General features: G+C 32.2%; 2 protein-coding genes across 6 annotated transcripts; one reads left to right on the forward strand and one right to left on the reverse strand.

Annotated features, from left to right (window-relative positions):
* Positions 1 to 947: 947 nt before the first annotated feature.
* Positions 948 to 4,632, reverse strand: LOC116352477. Of its 2 annotated transcripts, XM_031785111.1 has the most exons (5): positions 4,149 to 4,632; positions 3,968 to 4,058; positions 2,020 to 2,208; positions 1,454 to 1,564; positions 948 to 1,291 (listed from the first exon to the last, which is right to left on the reverse strand). In XM_031785111.1, the coding sequence occupies exons 1-5, from the start codon at positions 4,158 to 4,160 to the stop codon at positions 1,068 to 1,070; spliced, it is 627 nt and encodes a 208-aa protein (XP_031640971.1). In that variant the 5' UTR covers positions 4,161 to 4,632; the 3' UTR covers positions 948 to 1,067. The 2 variants fall into 2 exon arrangements, with proteins under 2 accessions (XP_031640971.1, XP_031640972.1); XM_031785112.1 differs by having other exon boundaries at positions 3,968 to 4,631.
* Positions 4,633 to 6,416: 1,784 nt separating this feature from the next.
* Positions 6,417 to 16,382, forward strand: LOC116352180. 4 transcript variants are annotated; one of them, XM_031784569.1, is made up of 13 exons: positions 6,417 to 6,520; positions 6,679 to 6,981; positions 7,068 to 7,160; positions 9,744 to 9,790; positions 9,898 to 10,430; positions 10,579 to 11,512; positions 11,607 to 11,698; positions 11,765 to 11,964; positions 12,117 to 12,488; positions 12,585 to 12,791; positions 12,928 to 13,190; positions 13,299 to 13,438; positions 13,552 to 16,382. In XM_031784569.1, the coding sequence occupies exons 5-13, from the start codon at positions 10,090 to 10,092 to the stop codon at positions 15,074 to 15,076; spliced, it is 4,074 nt and encodes a 1,357-aa protein (XP_031640429.1). In that variant the 5' UTR covers positions 6,417 to 6,520; positions 6,679 to 6,981; positions 7,068 to 7,160; positions 9,744 to 9,790; positions 9,898 to 10,089; the 3' UTR covers positions 15,077 to 16,382. The 4 variants fall into 4 exon arrangements, with proteins under 4 accessions (XP_031640429.1, XP_031640432.1, XP_031640431.1 ...); XM_031784572.1 differs by having other exon boundaries at positions 12,585 to 12,752; XM_031784571.1 differs by lacking the exons at positions 6,417 to 6,520; positions 6,679 to 6,981; positions 7,068 to 7,160 and adding an exon at positions 9,226 to 9,329.
* The last annotated feature ends 271 nt before the right edge of the window (positions 16,383 to 16,653 follow it).

Raw genomic sequence — 16,653 nt, forward strand, 5'->3', positions numbered from 1 at the left:
TAATACGTTTCATTCAAGCATTAACCGTCCAATGAACAGAATATCGCATACACACAATATTGGTTCTTTTTATTTGTTGGCATCATGGCAAATGTGAAACGTATTATTCACAGGAGAGATGGTATCGTCGGTAAATTTTCTTTTTGATTTGTTAATTATACACACTAGAGCAGAATAATAATAATGGTTTGATTGTCACCGAATTGGTGTTGTACATACCTCAAATCGACATCGTTTACCATTGTTACAATTGGTATTGTGTCGATAATAGTGACGCTTTCATTGAAAATAAACAATAAATGATTATTTGAAGAGTGTGTGTGCGATTGATTGGTGAACACAACAAAAATGAAAACAATGCTAACTACGTTTTAATAACTTAAAACGAAGAAATTCAAAGGAAAAATTGTGGTGAAATATCCATAACCGCAGACGATTCAATATACAGTATCATACTTACTTTATTTGGTCATGGCATTCAATTTTCGTATGATTTTTTTTTTTTTTTCAATTTTGAGTCAATTTCATTTGATTTGGCTGCCGTTCACACAGCTATTGTTTAATAACATTGCAAGTGAAATACATATCAAACATTTGATTACACATCTCAAATTCAACATTGTCCACTAACATAACTCTGAAAGCATTGTTTTTGCTACGTTTTGTCTACAAACCGGCAACTATATTGTAATAAATGATTTTGTGAAATAGTACAACGTTCGAAACATTCGATTTTTTATCTTTTACCAAGTGAAAAGCACTTGAATTGAAAATTCCATCAAATGGTATCGGTACGTTGAATATTTGGCCAGATTGTATATCAATCACAAAATTCAATGCATTCTATGAAGATCTTCGGTCGATTGATCCAATCAATGGCTCGTTTTCAATTCGAATAGCTTAAATATTTATCGGAAAATTCATCATTTTTATTTTTAAATTCGGTATTTATTGTGTTGTCTATAATTCGTAACTTTATTTTGTTCTATGGATGAGAGGAGTTGAAATAATGTTAAGTTAACTTAAAAATTATGTATTTCAATTGTATTTTTCTGTTGTAGTAACTTTTAATTAAATATACTGTCGATTATATCTCTTAAATTTCGGTGTGGTTGTGTTGGATTTGGTGTTGGTTTCTGATATAATCTCGCATTAATCTCATACAAATGTGGTGATAGTTCACATCGAACATTGAACCACCAATCGCATACGAATACGGCTTGTGAGAATTGGGTTCCGTTTGGACAAAGGAATGTTGCTTGCCGACCATCGATGTCACAGTAATGCCAGGCTACATTAAAACAAATGGGCAATTAACAAAAAAAAAAAAATAATTATTCAAAATGTTAATGGTTATGGTTATTGGTTATGTAATAAACATGAAATTGACGTAATTGAAAATGCCTAGAAGAGAGCGAGATAAAAAACGAAAAAATTCAGATAAACAATCAACCTTGGCATCGGGTTTCTGTATCAGCAAAAAAACCTGGATACTTTTGTTCATCGCAATAAAAATTGGTGTAAGGAATTGCTGGCAAAATGGGATAGTCAGCACCTGGTCTTCCTGCGAATTAGAAAACAATGTTCAAACCATAGAAGTAGAAAACACGTGTTTTTCCTTTCTTAGGAACCGGAGTGTTGGTTAAATGTTCGCTTTTGAATTTCTTTTTTTAAGTTTTTCCCCCTTTGAATTATAAATTTGTTAAAAGCTAAAGTTATATTCGATATGTTGTTCAGTTTCAGTCAAGATTAGCAACTTTTATAATATAATCGTTATTTATAATCGTTGGTTGTGTATTTCTTCCAAAAAAAAAAAACGTGCCAAACTGACTACATTATTCATTATCGTGAAATATACGTGATTTCTTAACTCAAGGATACTACTATTATAGTAGTACTTTATATATAACTATATACAATCACACCTTGAAGCAAACGAGCATTTATTAAAACCATAAGATGCTTAAAATTAAACATTAATTATTGATGATAATTTATGAATGAAAAGAAAAATCAAACCTGGAATCGCTCTTCCTAGTTCCAAGTATTTACGCACTGATTCGCTTAGAAAGTTTGTTTGAATCTCTAATGGCATCGATTCAGCTTCAACAGCTTCCAAGTGTTGTTTAACGTCATTTTTTATTTTAAAGTCAGATGATCTTGGCACTTTACCACGCTTTGATCGAACTTTATCCAGCTGTTTTGATTCTAAATTGAAAGACAATGAATATTGATATTCAATTGTATAGTTCAATTTTTCACATCAACTTCAAAATATTTAATAGTGTATTTTTTTGTTGTTGTTTCAACTTTGGTACATGGACATCGAACGCATCGACGATATGATTTACTTTACGTTTGTTCTCAGTTTGAAACAAACAAAACTTAAACAAGAATTTAACGTATATGTGATTGCAGTAAGCCGGCTTCGAGAGAAAGACCGATAGAATGGAAGAATAATACGAAGCATAGAGTAAAAAAATAAATAAAAATATAAATAATATATGAATAAATGTTGAAAGCGAGCACAAGGTGCATGCAACACAATATCATGATGTGTACACTTTACAGTGTACATACATATATGCGTACCGCACAGTAACATGATGCTGTGGAATACTGGATGCGATTGCAATAAGTACACACATGTATCATAATTAATTGAATGTTGTCTGTACAATTTCATAAACATCAATCAAAAAGCCACAATGTATCAACGTTTCTAAGATGCTTGTACGTATTATATTTAGGTCGACAAAATAAACCACAATTGGCGACTAAATACACATAGTCACACCGATGTGGGATTCGTTTATCATGCGTATATAGATTTTCAAGTAAACCAACTTTATTGAAAGTCAACTGATGTTTAATGTGACATGGTAAGGCTGGCTTGGTTTTTCTTCTCTCTCACGTTCAAATTGTAAGTACTATAATGTAGCATTATGGCATGAATTTTTTTTTGTATATGAGAGATTTAAACTAAAGCATCTTTGCCAGCCCTATCATGTAATACGTCTTTTTTTGCTTGACAAAAAAAATGGTGGTTTGGAGTAAATGAAGCTTTTAACCGATAATTTTGTGGTTGATAAACATCGTTCTTTGTTTACGTAATATTGGAGGATCGACCAGCTGATCAAAATAATGGAATAAAGTAATTAAATGGTTATAGCAAGCATCCACTGGTTTACTTATTGTGTTAGCATTCAGTTTTACTTCACGCTCACTTGAGTCATTGTACACAGTCTCCAAATACCGGTTTTGATCTTTCACATATAACAAATATATAATATAATTCAAATAAGCTGCACAATCAAATATTGTTTAATTTTCGAATGCCAAAGTATTTTGTGTAAACCATTTTGGGGAGAAGAAAAAAAAAACTATAACAGAACATTGACAGAACTTTGGCTTTAATTCGAATGTTCGATATGGCGTTTACCATACCAGTAAATGGATTTTGTGAAAGCTATATCAGATCACTTCAATTGAAATATAAGCACCACATGAAACATAGAACGCATAACAGCATGATCTGCATCGAACATATTGTGGTGGAGTCATACCCGATTTTCTGGTTAAAAATCACAATTTGCGTATAGTTTACACCGTATACACATTAAATTCATTGTTTCATATTCGTCATTCACAATATTGTGAACTTGTATTGTATATTCATTTGACATTAATGTTAAAATTCAAAATCACCCACTGCCAAACTTGGTGTAATTTCAAAGAGGTCACCACTCCACTCAAAATCGATACGAATCTTTTTTGGTTGTTTTTTTTCTCGCCCGCGTAGCCAAAATACCTTCTTTTTTTTAAAATATGTTATTCAACTTTTGTTTCTGATTTTAAATATTTTGTCAGAGAAAAAAATGAAATGTTTCAAAATAAATTTTCTTTAAACAAATGTATAATCTAAATGTCTGCAAATATATGATTAATAATTTTAATTGAAGCAAACCTTTTGGCAAAAATATGAGCAAAAGAAGCATTAGAATAACAATCTTCATTTTGAATATGAACATTCCGCCGTCGCACTCCTCTTTTTGGTCCTGTCGTTCAAATGTGGTGTTTCACGATGAGTTTTAGTTGATTGTTAACGAAATTTAATGCAATAAAAAGGGTACATAAAAGATACACACACATAAACACATGCAGACAGACACACGCGCACGCAATCCGTATCACACAATTAAATTCTTCACAAATGTAATGGCCAATTAAAAGAAATCTGATCCATTTATTTCTGGGTAAATGGATGTTGAGAAGAAGCTTAAAACACGAATAAATTCGGTAAGAAAATACTAAAACTTCCAAATAAAACACCTTCACTTCACTGTCTTCCAATTACAAATATATCTATTCAACAGTTCTTTCTGTTACAGTAATTTGAAGTCATTTAATGTAGTTTTTCTTTGTTTTTTTTTTGTCTCTCTTGTCTTTTCTTGGCTTGTGTCTTGAATTTAGTACTATATATTTTGGGATTCGTATAGCACGTTTTCGTTTTCGTTTGTTTCACTTTCTGATACTCAAGGTGTGTACGCAGCGAGCACTACAAAAATAAGAGACAACAATTCAGCATATAATATTGAATGCTGTTATTGTATTAAGAGTTGAATGGCGTTTCGACGCAAACAACATTACTATACGTTCCATGGTATTGAACAATAAAATGAATACCATGCAGTCCAACATTAAATCGAAATGCATAAAACGAGGAAAAGAGACACAACAACACAAAAAAAAAGACTTCGAAACTGATCTCACACAACGTGTGAGATATTTGATCTTGCACAAGCATCACATACATAAATATGTACTCATAATATAAATTTATGTGTGTAGTTTTATGTGTGGCGTCCGAAAAGTAGCAGAAACAACAGCAACAACGCAACAACAACAACAAAAACAAAAAAAAAATATCGTGAATACATTAAACAAATAGTGTATGTAACGTCGATTTCATGCCATTTAAAGTGACTTGGAGGAAAAGCAAGAGGCAAATGCCATGATTTTTAGAAGTAACCATCCCCCTCCCTTCGGAAAATAATGACTAACCACATATATGATATATATTTTTTGTACGACAATTTGCAGACATTACGTATTTATTTGTCTTTCTCGCTCTTTTATCATCTCACTTTCTCTCTCTTCATACCATATTTGTTGTTGGTTTTGTTAGTGCTGCTGTATTTATTTTATTTTTTTAAAATACAAAACGTGTGCTATATGGCCAACGTTGGATGCCTGCCTACCGGTAGCTTATTTACCATTCCATTTCTTTTGCAGCAACTAGTAACCAAGCAATCGGACACAATTACGCATTAACCAAACCGCTGCTCGGCCAGTGATTTCCAAACAATTAATTCGGGCGCATTGAAAAACCCGCAAAAGCATACATTGATGAGATAATGAATCATGCATTGAATGTGCACACGTTTTGATGTGCATATGAATATACGGATTATGTACACAATCACAGGTTCAAAGGAAATACGCTTTTAACATGAAATTTACGATTTTTCGAGTAATTAACATATTACTGCTCAAACCCACGCAAACATAAATCCAACATTCATTTAATACGGAAATAAAGTGACAAACATTTTAACACTTTTCCACATGTGATGCACACACACACATATATATATGTAGAGAGAGAGAAACCGCTTTGATAAACTGACAACCAATTTTGATACATTTCATTTAGTTTTGATGAACTGATACCTATCATGGCTCCACTTTTTAATGAATTAATTGCAGAGTAAAAAATATTGCCTCGATCCATTAAACGGTTTCCGTGGCTCAACATTTTTACCATTTTTTGGTTCTTTGTCGAAATTGGCAGTTTATTTATTTTACTTTTTTTTGCATTAGAAAGCACTTCTGTTTGCTTCATTCATTAAAATAAAAATTATTTACAAGCCAGAATTTATTTGTCACATTGTGACGCAATAGTAAAATGAAAAGAAGAAAAAAAACATTAAAAATACAGATTAGATTGTGTTGATTGATCGATGGCTCATTAATGCAAACGTCTAATATTGAATCGGCAAGAAACGTGAAGACGGCAAGAAATAAATATTCCTTTCTATTGTGTTGTATAACGTTTAGCCTCTTGATCGTAATGTCGCGTTTAACTGTAATTTGGTTTACAAAATAATGTCTTTTTTTTATTGTAGTCCGAATAATGTAACGGAATCGAATTCTTTTAACTTGTGACTACTCTTTGTTATGCATGGAAACGGTTCAGATTTTATCATTGAAAAATTACGTGCAACATTGTTTGTTCGAATTCATTGAAATTGATATGAATTCAAGAAGAAAATGTATTCGTCGGTATTTCAGTCGTGCATTTGAAAAATAGCGGGCAAATGTCGGCAGCACAAAAACGTCATAAGCATTATTGACACTTTCGAATGCATGTTATCGAAATGTCAATTGCATTTTGGATCTTTATTTAGAAATATTGTATAAAAATTATGGAGAGAATCGAAAAAATTAAAATTTTAAGGTAATTTCAACGTTACTCTTATCTGAAATTGGGATACATTTTCCCGATCATTTAGAAATTGAAATCAGTTTTGTTGCAAGAAATCAATAAGGGCATAGAAAAAAACCGAAAAACTCATGTCAATCAAAGTAAAGGGAGATTTGTGATTTCAATTACAGATATATCGCCGGATGATATTACATTTTCGTGGAAATTTCATCTGGCACTCGTTGGACCAACAATTTCAAATGCGTGCCTAGCAGCAATTGATGTGAATGAAAATGGATGATTGCTATTGATTTTCCAAGGCGTGACAAGATCTTTAACTGCAATTGAAAACATTAAACGTTCGGAAGTGTCAGCAGATTTTGTGACATAAATGAGTAATACAAAAAGACTGGCAAAAAGATGATCGAATTAATTCGAAAATCAAGGAAAATTCAATTTCATGAAACAAAGTAGCTTACTGTAAATATCTAATGGTAAGCAATTTATTATTAGAATATTATTCTTATTTTAATTATAGTGAATTTCTTTATATTGAACTAAAATTTGTATATTTTAATAGGTATTCCCGTTTTTATGGACAATCTAACGGCTTGGTGAAATTTGCGTTGCTAAACAAAACGACGGCCTTTATTGTCGAACTGTAATCACAACCGTAAGCAAAAATAGCAAGACTGTTTGGTAATTAGAATGCTTATATTGAATCAATTTGTTCAAAAAATGATCTCCACATGATTTACGATTTGTTTAATTTTTGTCTTATTCAAGGTTCATTTTGTTCACCTAGCCTACGAAGGTTTCATTAAATTCAAGGATTTATCAAATATTCGAATTAGACGGTGCCATTTGCATAATGTAAAACTTTCACCAAACGATGACAAAGGCTATTGAAAGTTTAATGTTGATAAGATATTTGGTCAATTAACATTCATTCAAATCTGGATCCATTGAATTCCACTTCCTGTACCGTTCGGAACGCCATTTATTATTATTATTAAAAAGTTTGATGGATGAAAGTCTATTTACCAAGTTTTAAATTAAAAACATTCGACGACATTTAAAATAAAACCAAATCATCCAATGCAAGCATGTTGAAGACAATCGAACATCTTGTGCGAACACTGAAGTCCGCAGATTAAAGAAAAAACAGAATAATATGAACCGCACCCATGATCGAATCACCGAACATTTTAAATATTTTCGATTGTAATCCGATGATTTTGATTAATCCGGTCACAGTTTTATTGATTTCGATTATTACAAATGTCCCAGTTACTAATGCGGACAAAACAAAGCAAAAGAGAATCCCCTTTTGTCAGGTTTGACAAAAAAGAATATGAATTACTTTCCATTTTTTATGAAATGAAAGTTTTTGAATCTGTTCTGTTTAAATTAAATTTCTAAATAATATAGAGCAGAGCATGGAAAATAGCGTGTCATTTTGAAAAAATTCAATGAATATTCTGTTTTGTTTTAATTCGACAGAAAATTCACCATTTATTCTTCGACAATGTAGAAATGGAAAAAGATTTCGACAAATAAATATGAAATACTATTTGTCGATACTTTGGAAGTTAAAGAGATAAAGAGAATCTTTGTTCAAGCTTGTCTAGAGGAAGCGTGAGATCCAAGCAGTGAAAGCACGTCTGAATTTTTTAACACTTTCATTTCAACTATGTTATTTTGAGAAAAAGCACTTTGTTCGAATGATGGTGCCTGAAATCAATTGTACATGATGTAAAAAGAACAATTCACCCAGACTTAATTACGAGAAACATCTGTAAAATAATTAAATCTAATGTAACAATCTAATGTCAATACAGACAGACTAATTCACAAACATGAAGACATTGAGCGATAGAGGTTTTTTCCGTATAGAGTCGTTCACATTCAAACTTTTAACTTTCCTCTAAGATTTCATTTTTTTAAATTAAAAAATTCTTTAAATTTAAATAGTCAATGGATTTTCAAAAAGATTTTTAATGGTATTTTGATATTGAAACGGTTTTTTTCCTTCATAATAATGATAAAATTGCTGTCTATTATAAAAAGAATGATAATTAAATTCAAAGTCGTTCGGATTATATTTTTTGTAAATGCTCGATCATGTGAAATGATTATGATGTTAAAAAAATGTTTATTTTGATATTGGAAAAGAATGTAATAATATTATTATTGAGTACAAAATTTGGAACGTCATATAAATCGACCATTGCTGTCAAATGAGAACTGTGTATTTTGTGTATTTGGCTTTCGATAGGGACATCGAAAATAATCGTATTTAACAACCGATTCAGTACTTTAATAAATAAAATGTATGTACAATAACAATGTTGTTTTTTTTTTCTCTTCTGCATAATTTTTGAGTATTATATAAACTCAAACGAATGAATTTTAATTGTTATAAAGTTAAATAAATAACAAAATTCAATTAAATAATCCAAGTCAAGTAATGTATTTAAATTTAGTTTAACAATTCAAAGGCATAATTTTAACACAATCAGATTCTCATTCTATGGTTGTGAACAAAACAGTATGACATTAATTGCATACTCAACCGATTAAGTACAAGCTCTGTCTGTCTGCAGTGTATTAATGTTGTTATTTTCATCTGGAATGTCGTACATACACACATACACGTAGACACAAATACACAAACACGAATCGTGTATAAAATGAATAAAGGTTGTATACAATACCTACACAATACATTAGTCAAAATTGAAACGAATAATGGAAGTCAATGTGAACAAGGGTTTCAAACAATAGTGCAGAACTTCGAGGAACTGGTTTGTTCGGAATTTGCATGAAATTTACCAAAAAGGTGTTGAAATTTTTAAAATTTCGGTTGATTCGATTAAGGTTCGATTCAAATTTGATTGAAATTTTGTGTTGAAAAGTGTTGAATGTGACTCGATAAATGAAAGAATGTTGAGAAAAATACACTGAATTCGTATGACAGATGCCATCTTGTTCAATTTTTTCCGTAATATATTTAATTTGTATGTGGTCTTTTTTGGTCTTGTTTTTTTTTTGTATGAACTTTTATTCACTTTTATCGATCGATTTTGAGATCAATGGCAAAAAAGCATGCTGAAAACATTACAAAATGACTGAATAAAAGACGGCAATTGTATAAACGAATTCCAAAAAAATAACCAACAAAAGGAAAAAAAAGAGTGATATTACACACAAATGTAATTTGTTTATTGACACAATTTTTTTATTTTAATTTTAGATTACATATGATTTCCCACTGATGATCATTTGAAAAGCAATACAGAGGTACATTATCGATGTTACCTTCAAAAAAGTCACAGCTATAATTCAATGATTGCTATTTCTCTCTCTCTTCCTCTCTTTCATTCTATCTTTCTGCTAACTAATTGAAGACACTGAATACAGAAAAAAAAACAATGAAATTACTTGCAGTGTGTTGTATTAAAAGTTGCTGCTAAGGTGTAGGCTACGTCTGGCTGCAAAAGCACACTGTATTGTGCACAATATCTCACGGTTACTGGCTACTTTTCTCGTTGATTTATTGAAAATATTTTGGACTTTTTTATTTGGTCAATCAGTCGAAAATGGATTCGCAAATACAGTGTCCTGTTTGTACACTTTATCTCCATGTTGGAATGAATTTACAAGATCATCTGAACACCCATCCAAAAGATCAGGTCATCTCGGCATTAGTTAATATGACACTGTTGCAACAACGGGCCAATGATGAAAATTCCAACAATTTCGAATGCAGCCGATACGAACCATTGGCCAACACTGATGATCTCAATTCGTCTACGGACAAATCGCTTCCAAAGGCATTTCAAAATCAACAACAATCGATTACATATTTTGCTCCCATTTCACAACAAACGTCGCACCAATTGATGATTGTAAATGGTACTCAGGTTTTTCATGATCAACGGTAAGTGAATTTGAAAAAAAAAAGAAGAAACAAAAACAAACTGATAAAAGAGTGCAATTCATTTTTATATTATTCATAATTGATGCATGAATTTAAACACAATTTTCGTGGTTGGTGTTGTCTTTTTTTTTTTTTCGAAATCAAACAGTCATCGTCGCATTGGAGTTACATCACAGAGTTGTTCGACTCCAATTTCACATCGTACGGGAACAGTGCCACCACTGTCGATTCCGGCACGGACATTTCGACTGATTCCAGCTAAACAAGCAATACCGCCACCACCACCATATCATGCATCCGTTCGGAATGCGATTCATCGCAATGAAATCAATCAAATTACCACACAAATTCAACAAAGCTGTTCCACGAATGTTTTCAATGTGTCGGCGTCGAGCAGTAGCAGCAGTAGCACGCTTACCACCAATATAAATGCGATAAATGCATCGAATAGTTCACAATATGAAAACCAAAATTCAACTAAACGGCTCGAAAAAATTGGACCCAATGAAACCGGTGCAAGTGAAGAAGATCAATTGAATGGCGATGAGCTAGCCAATAGTAATGACTTTGAAAATGACAATGAACATATTGATGAAATCAGTTCAGATGTCGATGGTGATGAAAATGAGTTCATTAGTTGTAATGAGACACAAACAGAGAGACCAACGAAGAGCAGTGAATATCGAAAACAACGTTCAAAGCAACAGCATAAGGATAATAGTATGGAAAGTGGGTCTGATAGCAATAAAGAAACGCGTAGTTTCAAGGAAGAAACTACCGACGCATTGACCGGTGATGGTGAAACCATAAATGAAAAGAGAACACACGGTCTGAAAGTATTGAGCAACGTTCAAGTTTCGCCAAATGCTATACTTAATGTTTCGCTTAATTCAACAAATAAAGAAACGATCCCCTTGAATAATATGATAATTGTCAGTTCAATACCATCTACATCAACCGGAACTACCTCACAGGTGCTACCGACTCAACTAATAAGATCACAATCACTTCTAAAGACTTTGAATGAATCACGTTCACCATCGGATGCTAAAAATCCGAAACATACCAAAGCAAACATTGAAGTGAGTATTAAAAATAAAACGACTGAATTTTTTTTGTTTGGTTACTTTGCGATTTGAATGACTTAACGATTTCAACTTCATTTCAAATTGAAAGATTGCCTCAACAAGTTCAGCCGAACAACACAATAACGAAGATGACGATAATCAATTGGTTGATCCACTTGCTCTGGACGAAAGGAATACCAGGTAATATATGATATGAATTTCAATTTAAATCAAATTCTTATTTTTTTTTTAAATTTCTTGTCACAGCGACGAATGTTTCATAAAACCATGTTCAAGCAAAGCAACTAGCGTAATTCGTTTGGCATCTCAAAAATCGCCAAAACCATCGTCATCGACGACTGACACTGCAAGACCAACTAATCGTCAATCGGTTAAAAAATTGGTTGTTAAACTTAAGAAGCCATTTGTTCCAGTAATCGAAGAAGAAGCCAATTTGCATCCTCCTGGTGAGCAAATGAACATTTCATACGAATATTGAGTAATAATAATCTAATGAAGTAGAAATAAAATAATATTTATAATGTAACATTAAAAAAAAATCAATAATGTCGTACGACGCATTTACCTGAAAATAATCGTTGCCATTATTTTTACGTAGATGAACATTTTGATAATCGTACGGGGAACAATTCATTTGAAAGCACAAGTAAAAATGAGAATGAGGTTCTGCTTGAGTGTTCTGAAGATGTACCATTTAGTCCACTTCGACAATCATATACGCCGCTTCCAATGAATCAATCGAACGATAACGACGACGATGAGGATGATTTGATAATTCCCGATTGTGATCCATCGCCTCGAAATTATCCAAACGATTCACAGAACGAACTACATATGATTGATATCAAATTAAGTCAACAAATGCTTGATATTGCTGATCACGACCAACCATCCGATGCGAATGAAAATGTAAATATGTCAATTAGTAAAGAAGACGTCGTTCTTTTCACGATTAATGCTGCAAATGATGGTAAGAGCAATCAATAATAATTTGTTTAATTTATCATACATGTACATACAGTGAGCCAGAAGTATTGATTTTCTTCTATTTTTTTTTTTTCAATAGAAGAACATATGGACGAAACAGAAGAAATTCATATCACAGCAGCAAAGACGTATTTAGAAAAATCATCGACGACAACAACAAGTTCCGAGTGCACCTCATACGCATCATCATCGTCAGTGTCGAATCTGGGGCCAGGCTCTTCTCAAAACGAGTTTCATAGCATCGCTGGTACGAGCCGAATGAAATTTCTAGATTACAATGAACAACGTAACTTTTCGCTATTCTCAATCGAAATTCAATTCAAATATTCGTTGTTATTTGTCTTTTTTTTTTGTGTGCATCACATCTTAACTTAGATCGTTTTCAAATGTGAAATTTTGCAATTTTATTGTTATGTTTACAGGATTGCGTGTACGATTGTCTCCGATACCCTTTGTTGGCGACAACAATGCATGGAATCAAACGTTCAGTTCGTCTTATGCATCAGCCGGCGAAGAGAATTACAAGCATTGCATGGACATGGATAGTTGTAAAACGAATTCAGTTAGTGCACGTGCACCATCAACCGATAGTCTGAACATACGTACAGATGAAAAGATGCCAGCTAAAGGTGAAATATCGGAGCAAGAGAGCAATGGTGATGTTGAAGGTTTATGGAGCCATCAGGTGAGTTAGTTGTATTTTAATGCGTATGCGCTTCTGTTGCATTTAACGATGAACCAAAATGACTAATATATGTATGTGTACACATTTTGTACATGTTACTATCAAAAGGTGTATTCGACTGAAAACGATAACATGCCCAGATATACAAATTCATATGACACAACGGTGGCGCGTGAAAGTTGGAGTTTAAGTAATGAACAACATTTATCGCACGAAATGGAAAATATGTCAACAATTTTAATGAAATTGTAAGATTCTTTTTGATTCTATTCAGCATTCAAAGCAATTAAAATGTGATTGTTCTGTTTTGTTTCATTTTCAATTTTCATTTTTTTTTCTCTTCTTCTTTTTTTGAGTATAGCAGTTCGTTGGAACAAACGGATCGTAATATGGATATAAAGCCATTTGTTGGCAATAATATTTGCAATGAAAAGGATATGCTGAAGGCATCAAAATCATTGACAAAAACGCGAAAATATCGTTGTCCGATATGTGCGCAAATTTTTGCAACGCTTAAGGAGAAACGTGCACATTTGATTTGTGTGCATGATTATCAGCAGGGTGTGTCGGTGACAAAAACGACCGCAAAAGCAATGAAATTCACAAAAATAAAAAAACCCACCGAAACAATAACAAGTGCCAGTTGTTCAACGTTGGATACAACGGAAACGCCGGTGATCGAGTGTAAGAAAGAGCGTTCGGACACATTGAGACCATTCACTAGTCTCAATAATTATCTTTTAAGTTACAATTGGTCAACATTGAAATCACGACCAACTGATGGTACAAAGGATGAAAATAAGACGCTATTTGAAATTCTTGACAGCGGCGTGAATTATGTGTGTAAGGTGTGTGAAGAGCAATTCAACAGTATTCGAGCATATGATATGCACATGACAACCCATCCAGCCGAATGTTATACGTGCGGACGCACATTTAAGCGTTGGGTTAATTTCAGTATTCACTTAAAGCGGCACTTAAACATACGCGAACATCGTTGCATCCATTGTCCAAAGCGTTTCGTATTGAGACAGAGTATGATCGAACACATGAGAATTCATAGCAATGAGGCGCCATTAAAATGCAGTTTATGCATGAAACGCTTTAAGCGTTTTTCAAATTTGATACAGCATCGCAATCGACATCATTTAAAATTGCGGCCACAGGCCAAAGATTTTATATGTTCATGCGGTGAAGTGTTCCATTCACAGGCAAAAATTGCCTGGCATCGTGAAACGCACGACGTTAAGCCAAAGTGCTGTCCGTATTGTCGTGAACGATACATGCACAAAAATAGCTTAGTGAAACACATTCGATTATCGCATACCGAACGTTTTCATTTATTCAAACGTGATTCGGTCGAATGTCCGTATTGCAAAAAGAAATACATAAAATCTAGTCTTAAAATGCATATGGAACAGCATAAAACATCTCGAACCACATACGAATGTACGATTTGTAATAAGACGCTTACAACAAAATGGAATTTAAAGCAACATAAATGGATACATGCCAGCCGATCGTCGAAGCCATTCAAATGCAATATGTGCACGAAAGCATTTATACGTGAAAGTGAATACATTTCACACATGAACACGCACAAAGCAATTAAGCCGTACACTTGTGATCATTGCGGTTGTCAATTTGCACGAAAATACAATTGGCTACGACATACACGTGAACACGAAACACTCAAGAAATTCCGTTGTGATACATGCGGCAAGGACTTCCATCGTGCATACTATTTAAAGGAACATAAACGCATTCATACGGGCGAACGACCATTCGAATGTGTTATCTGTGGAAAAACGTCGACGACTAAAACCAATCACAATAAACACGTTAAAATTCATCATGCTCGCGATCCGCTCACCGCTGAAGCATGAAAACAAATTCATTATTATTGCGATGCATGCATACAATTTAACATTATAATCTCAACCGAAATACAATACTATATATAATTATACTATTCGCATAAAAAGCATTTTCAAATGGATTTTCCTCACACCATTTATAACAACTATTTGTATTATTTTTCGACTGCGAATTGAAGTGTTTTTTTTTGTGTCACAGATATAAAATAGAGTATATAATATGAGTGCAATTTGAAACAAACAAAAAAAAATTCGTGCGTATTTCATGTAAAAAATACATATATAATATACATTATAATAACTCTATACGAAACGATAACATTCACGATGTAATGAATGTTTTAACGATACAATACAATAAAATACAATTTATCATGCAATTGTACACACATAATTGAGATGAAGAGATCCTTTTTGTCGATGTGTTTTTGTTTTAAAAAATTTTTTTTATTCGAGCTTTGTGTTTTAAACGTTTGTTTCTTTTTTTATATATATCTTCAAAGACGAAACAACAAATTATGTTGAAAAACACATACCATCGTAGCAACAACGTTATGGTAGAGTCTTTATTTGAAAATTTTGCAATTTAAAAGAAATTAAAATCATATAAATCACACAAAATCCACTTCATTAATTTTACTTCCTAAATCTTGGACACACAGACACATACACATAAAAGTACACATTAAACTAATTTTATTATGTTATATTTGACAAATTTATGTTGTACATTAGGATTTTTGCTCAATGATGCAACCAAGAAAATTGAACACAATTTTAACATTATTAATAATAATTTTTTTTTACTTTAATTCTTTACAAAAAAAAATGTTCTTTTTCTGTGTGGTTGCTTATATTCATGGTTTCACGCAGCCTTTCATTTTTTATTATAATAATCGATGAAATCATTACAGCCGTTGATTCAGCGGCAAATTAAAGTTCAATTAGAGTTAGGAAGTGGCTAATTGTTAAAATCAAGATTACTATGTTTATTGCTAACATTAATTAATGAAACAAATTCGATGTTTTATGCTGATCTATAGTATAACAATAGATCCTATTTGTATTCAATGGTTGGACTATATTATCTAATGTAAAACGACATATTTAGCCAACTCTGAAAAAAAAAACACTCTTTGGCTATCGGAACTCTCTCTCCATATTTTACAAGCTTTAGCCGTTTCATTTTAAACTATTTTCGTTTCTTTGTTTTTCTCTCATTTCAATCTAATTGAATCAATATCTTCATACAAATAACAAATGATTGTCATTTGATATAATATAGTTCATTCATACAGTTCAGCAAAAAAAAAAACAAATACGATAATACGATTTCTTAAAATCGAATACATCGCATATTTATAATATTTATATCACAATCTGATCGTTTTATAGATTTTAAGATTAGGATCTAATGTGCAATAGGCTACTTTAATTTTAGGAGATGAAGAACAATGTTAATAAAGACAATTGACAAATTGAAATGATTAAGATTTAGTAAAATAAAACACACACATACACACACAAATCATAAATTTTCGAGCAATAAATTTCGAATGTTTCAAATGATTTCTATTGTTTTACTT

The sequence above is a fragment of the Contarinia nasturtii genome, unplaced genomic scaffold (assembly GCF_009176525.2).
Source record: "Contarinia nasturtii isolate CC-2019 unplaced genomic scaffold, AAFC_CNas_1.1 Cnas_scaffold_187, whole genome shotgun sequence".
NCBI lineage: Eukaryota > Metazoa > Arthropoda > Insecta > Diptera > Cecidomyiidae > Contarinia > Contarinia nasturtii.

Bases quoted from the DNA above. Each gene is read 5' to 3' on its own strand.
- LOC116352477 (XM_031785111.1), bottom strand. The intron at 2,209-3,967 runs GTTTGCTTCAAT...CTTTCAATTTAG, and splicing joins GCTCATATTTTTGCCAAAAG to AATCAAAACAGCTGGATAAA. The intron at 1,565-2,019 runs GTTTGATTTTTC...TCTAATTCGCAG, and splicing joins ACTAGGAAGAGCGATTCCAG to GAAGACCAGGTGCTGACTAT.
- LOC116352180 (XM_031784569.1), top strand. From the start codon at position 10,090: ATGGATTCGCAAATACAGTGTCCTGTTTGTACACTTTATCTCCATGTT. The intron at 12,489-12,584 runs GTAAGAGCAATC...TTTTTTCAATAG, and splicing joins GATTAATGCTGCAAATGATG to AAGAACATATGGACGAAACA. The intron at 13,191-13,298 runs GTGAGTTAGTTG...TACTATCAAAAG, and splicing joins AAGGTTTATGGAGCCATCAG to GTGTATTCGACTGAAAACGA.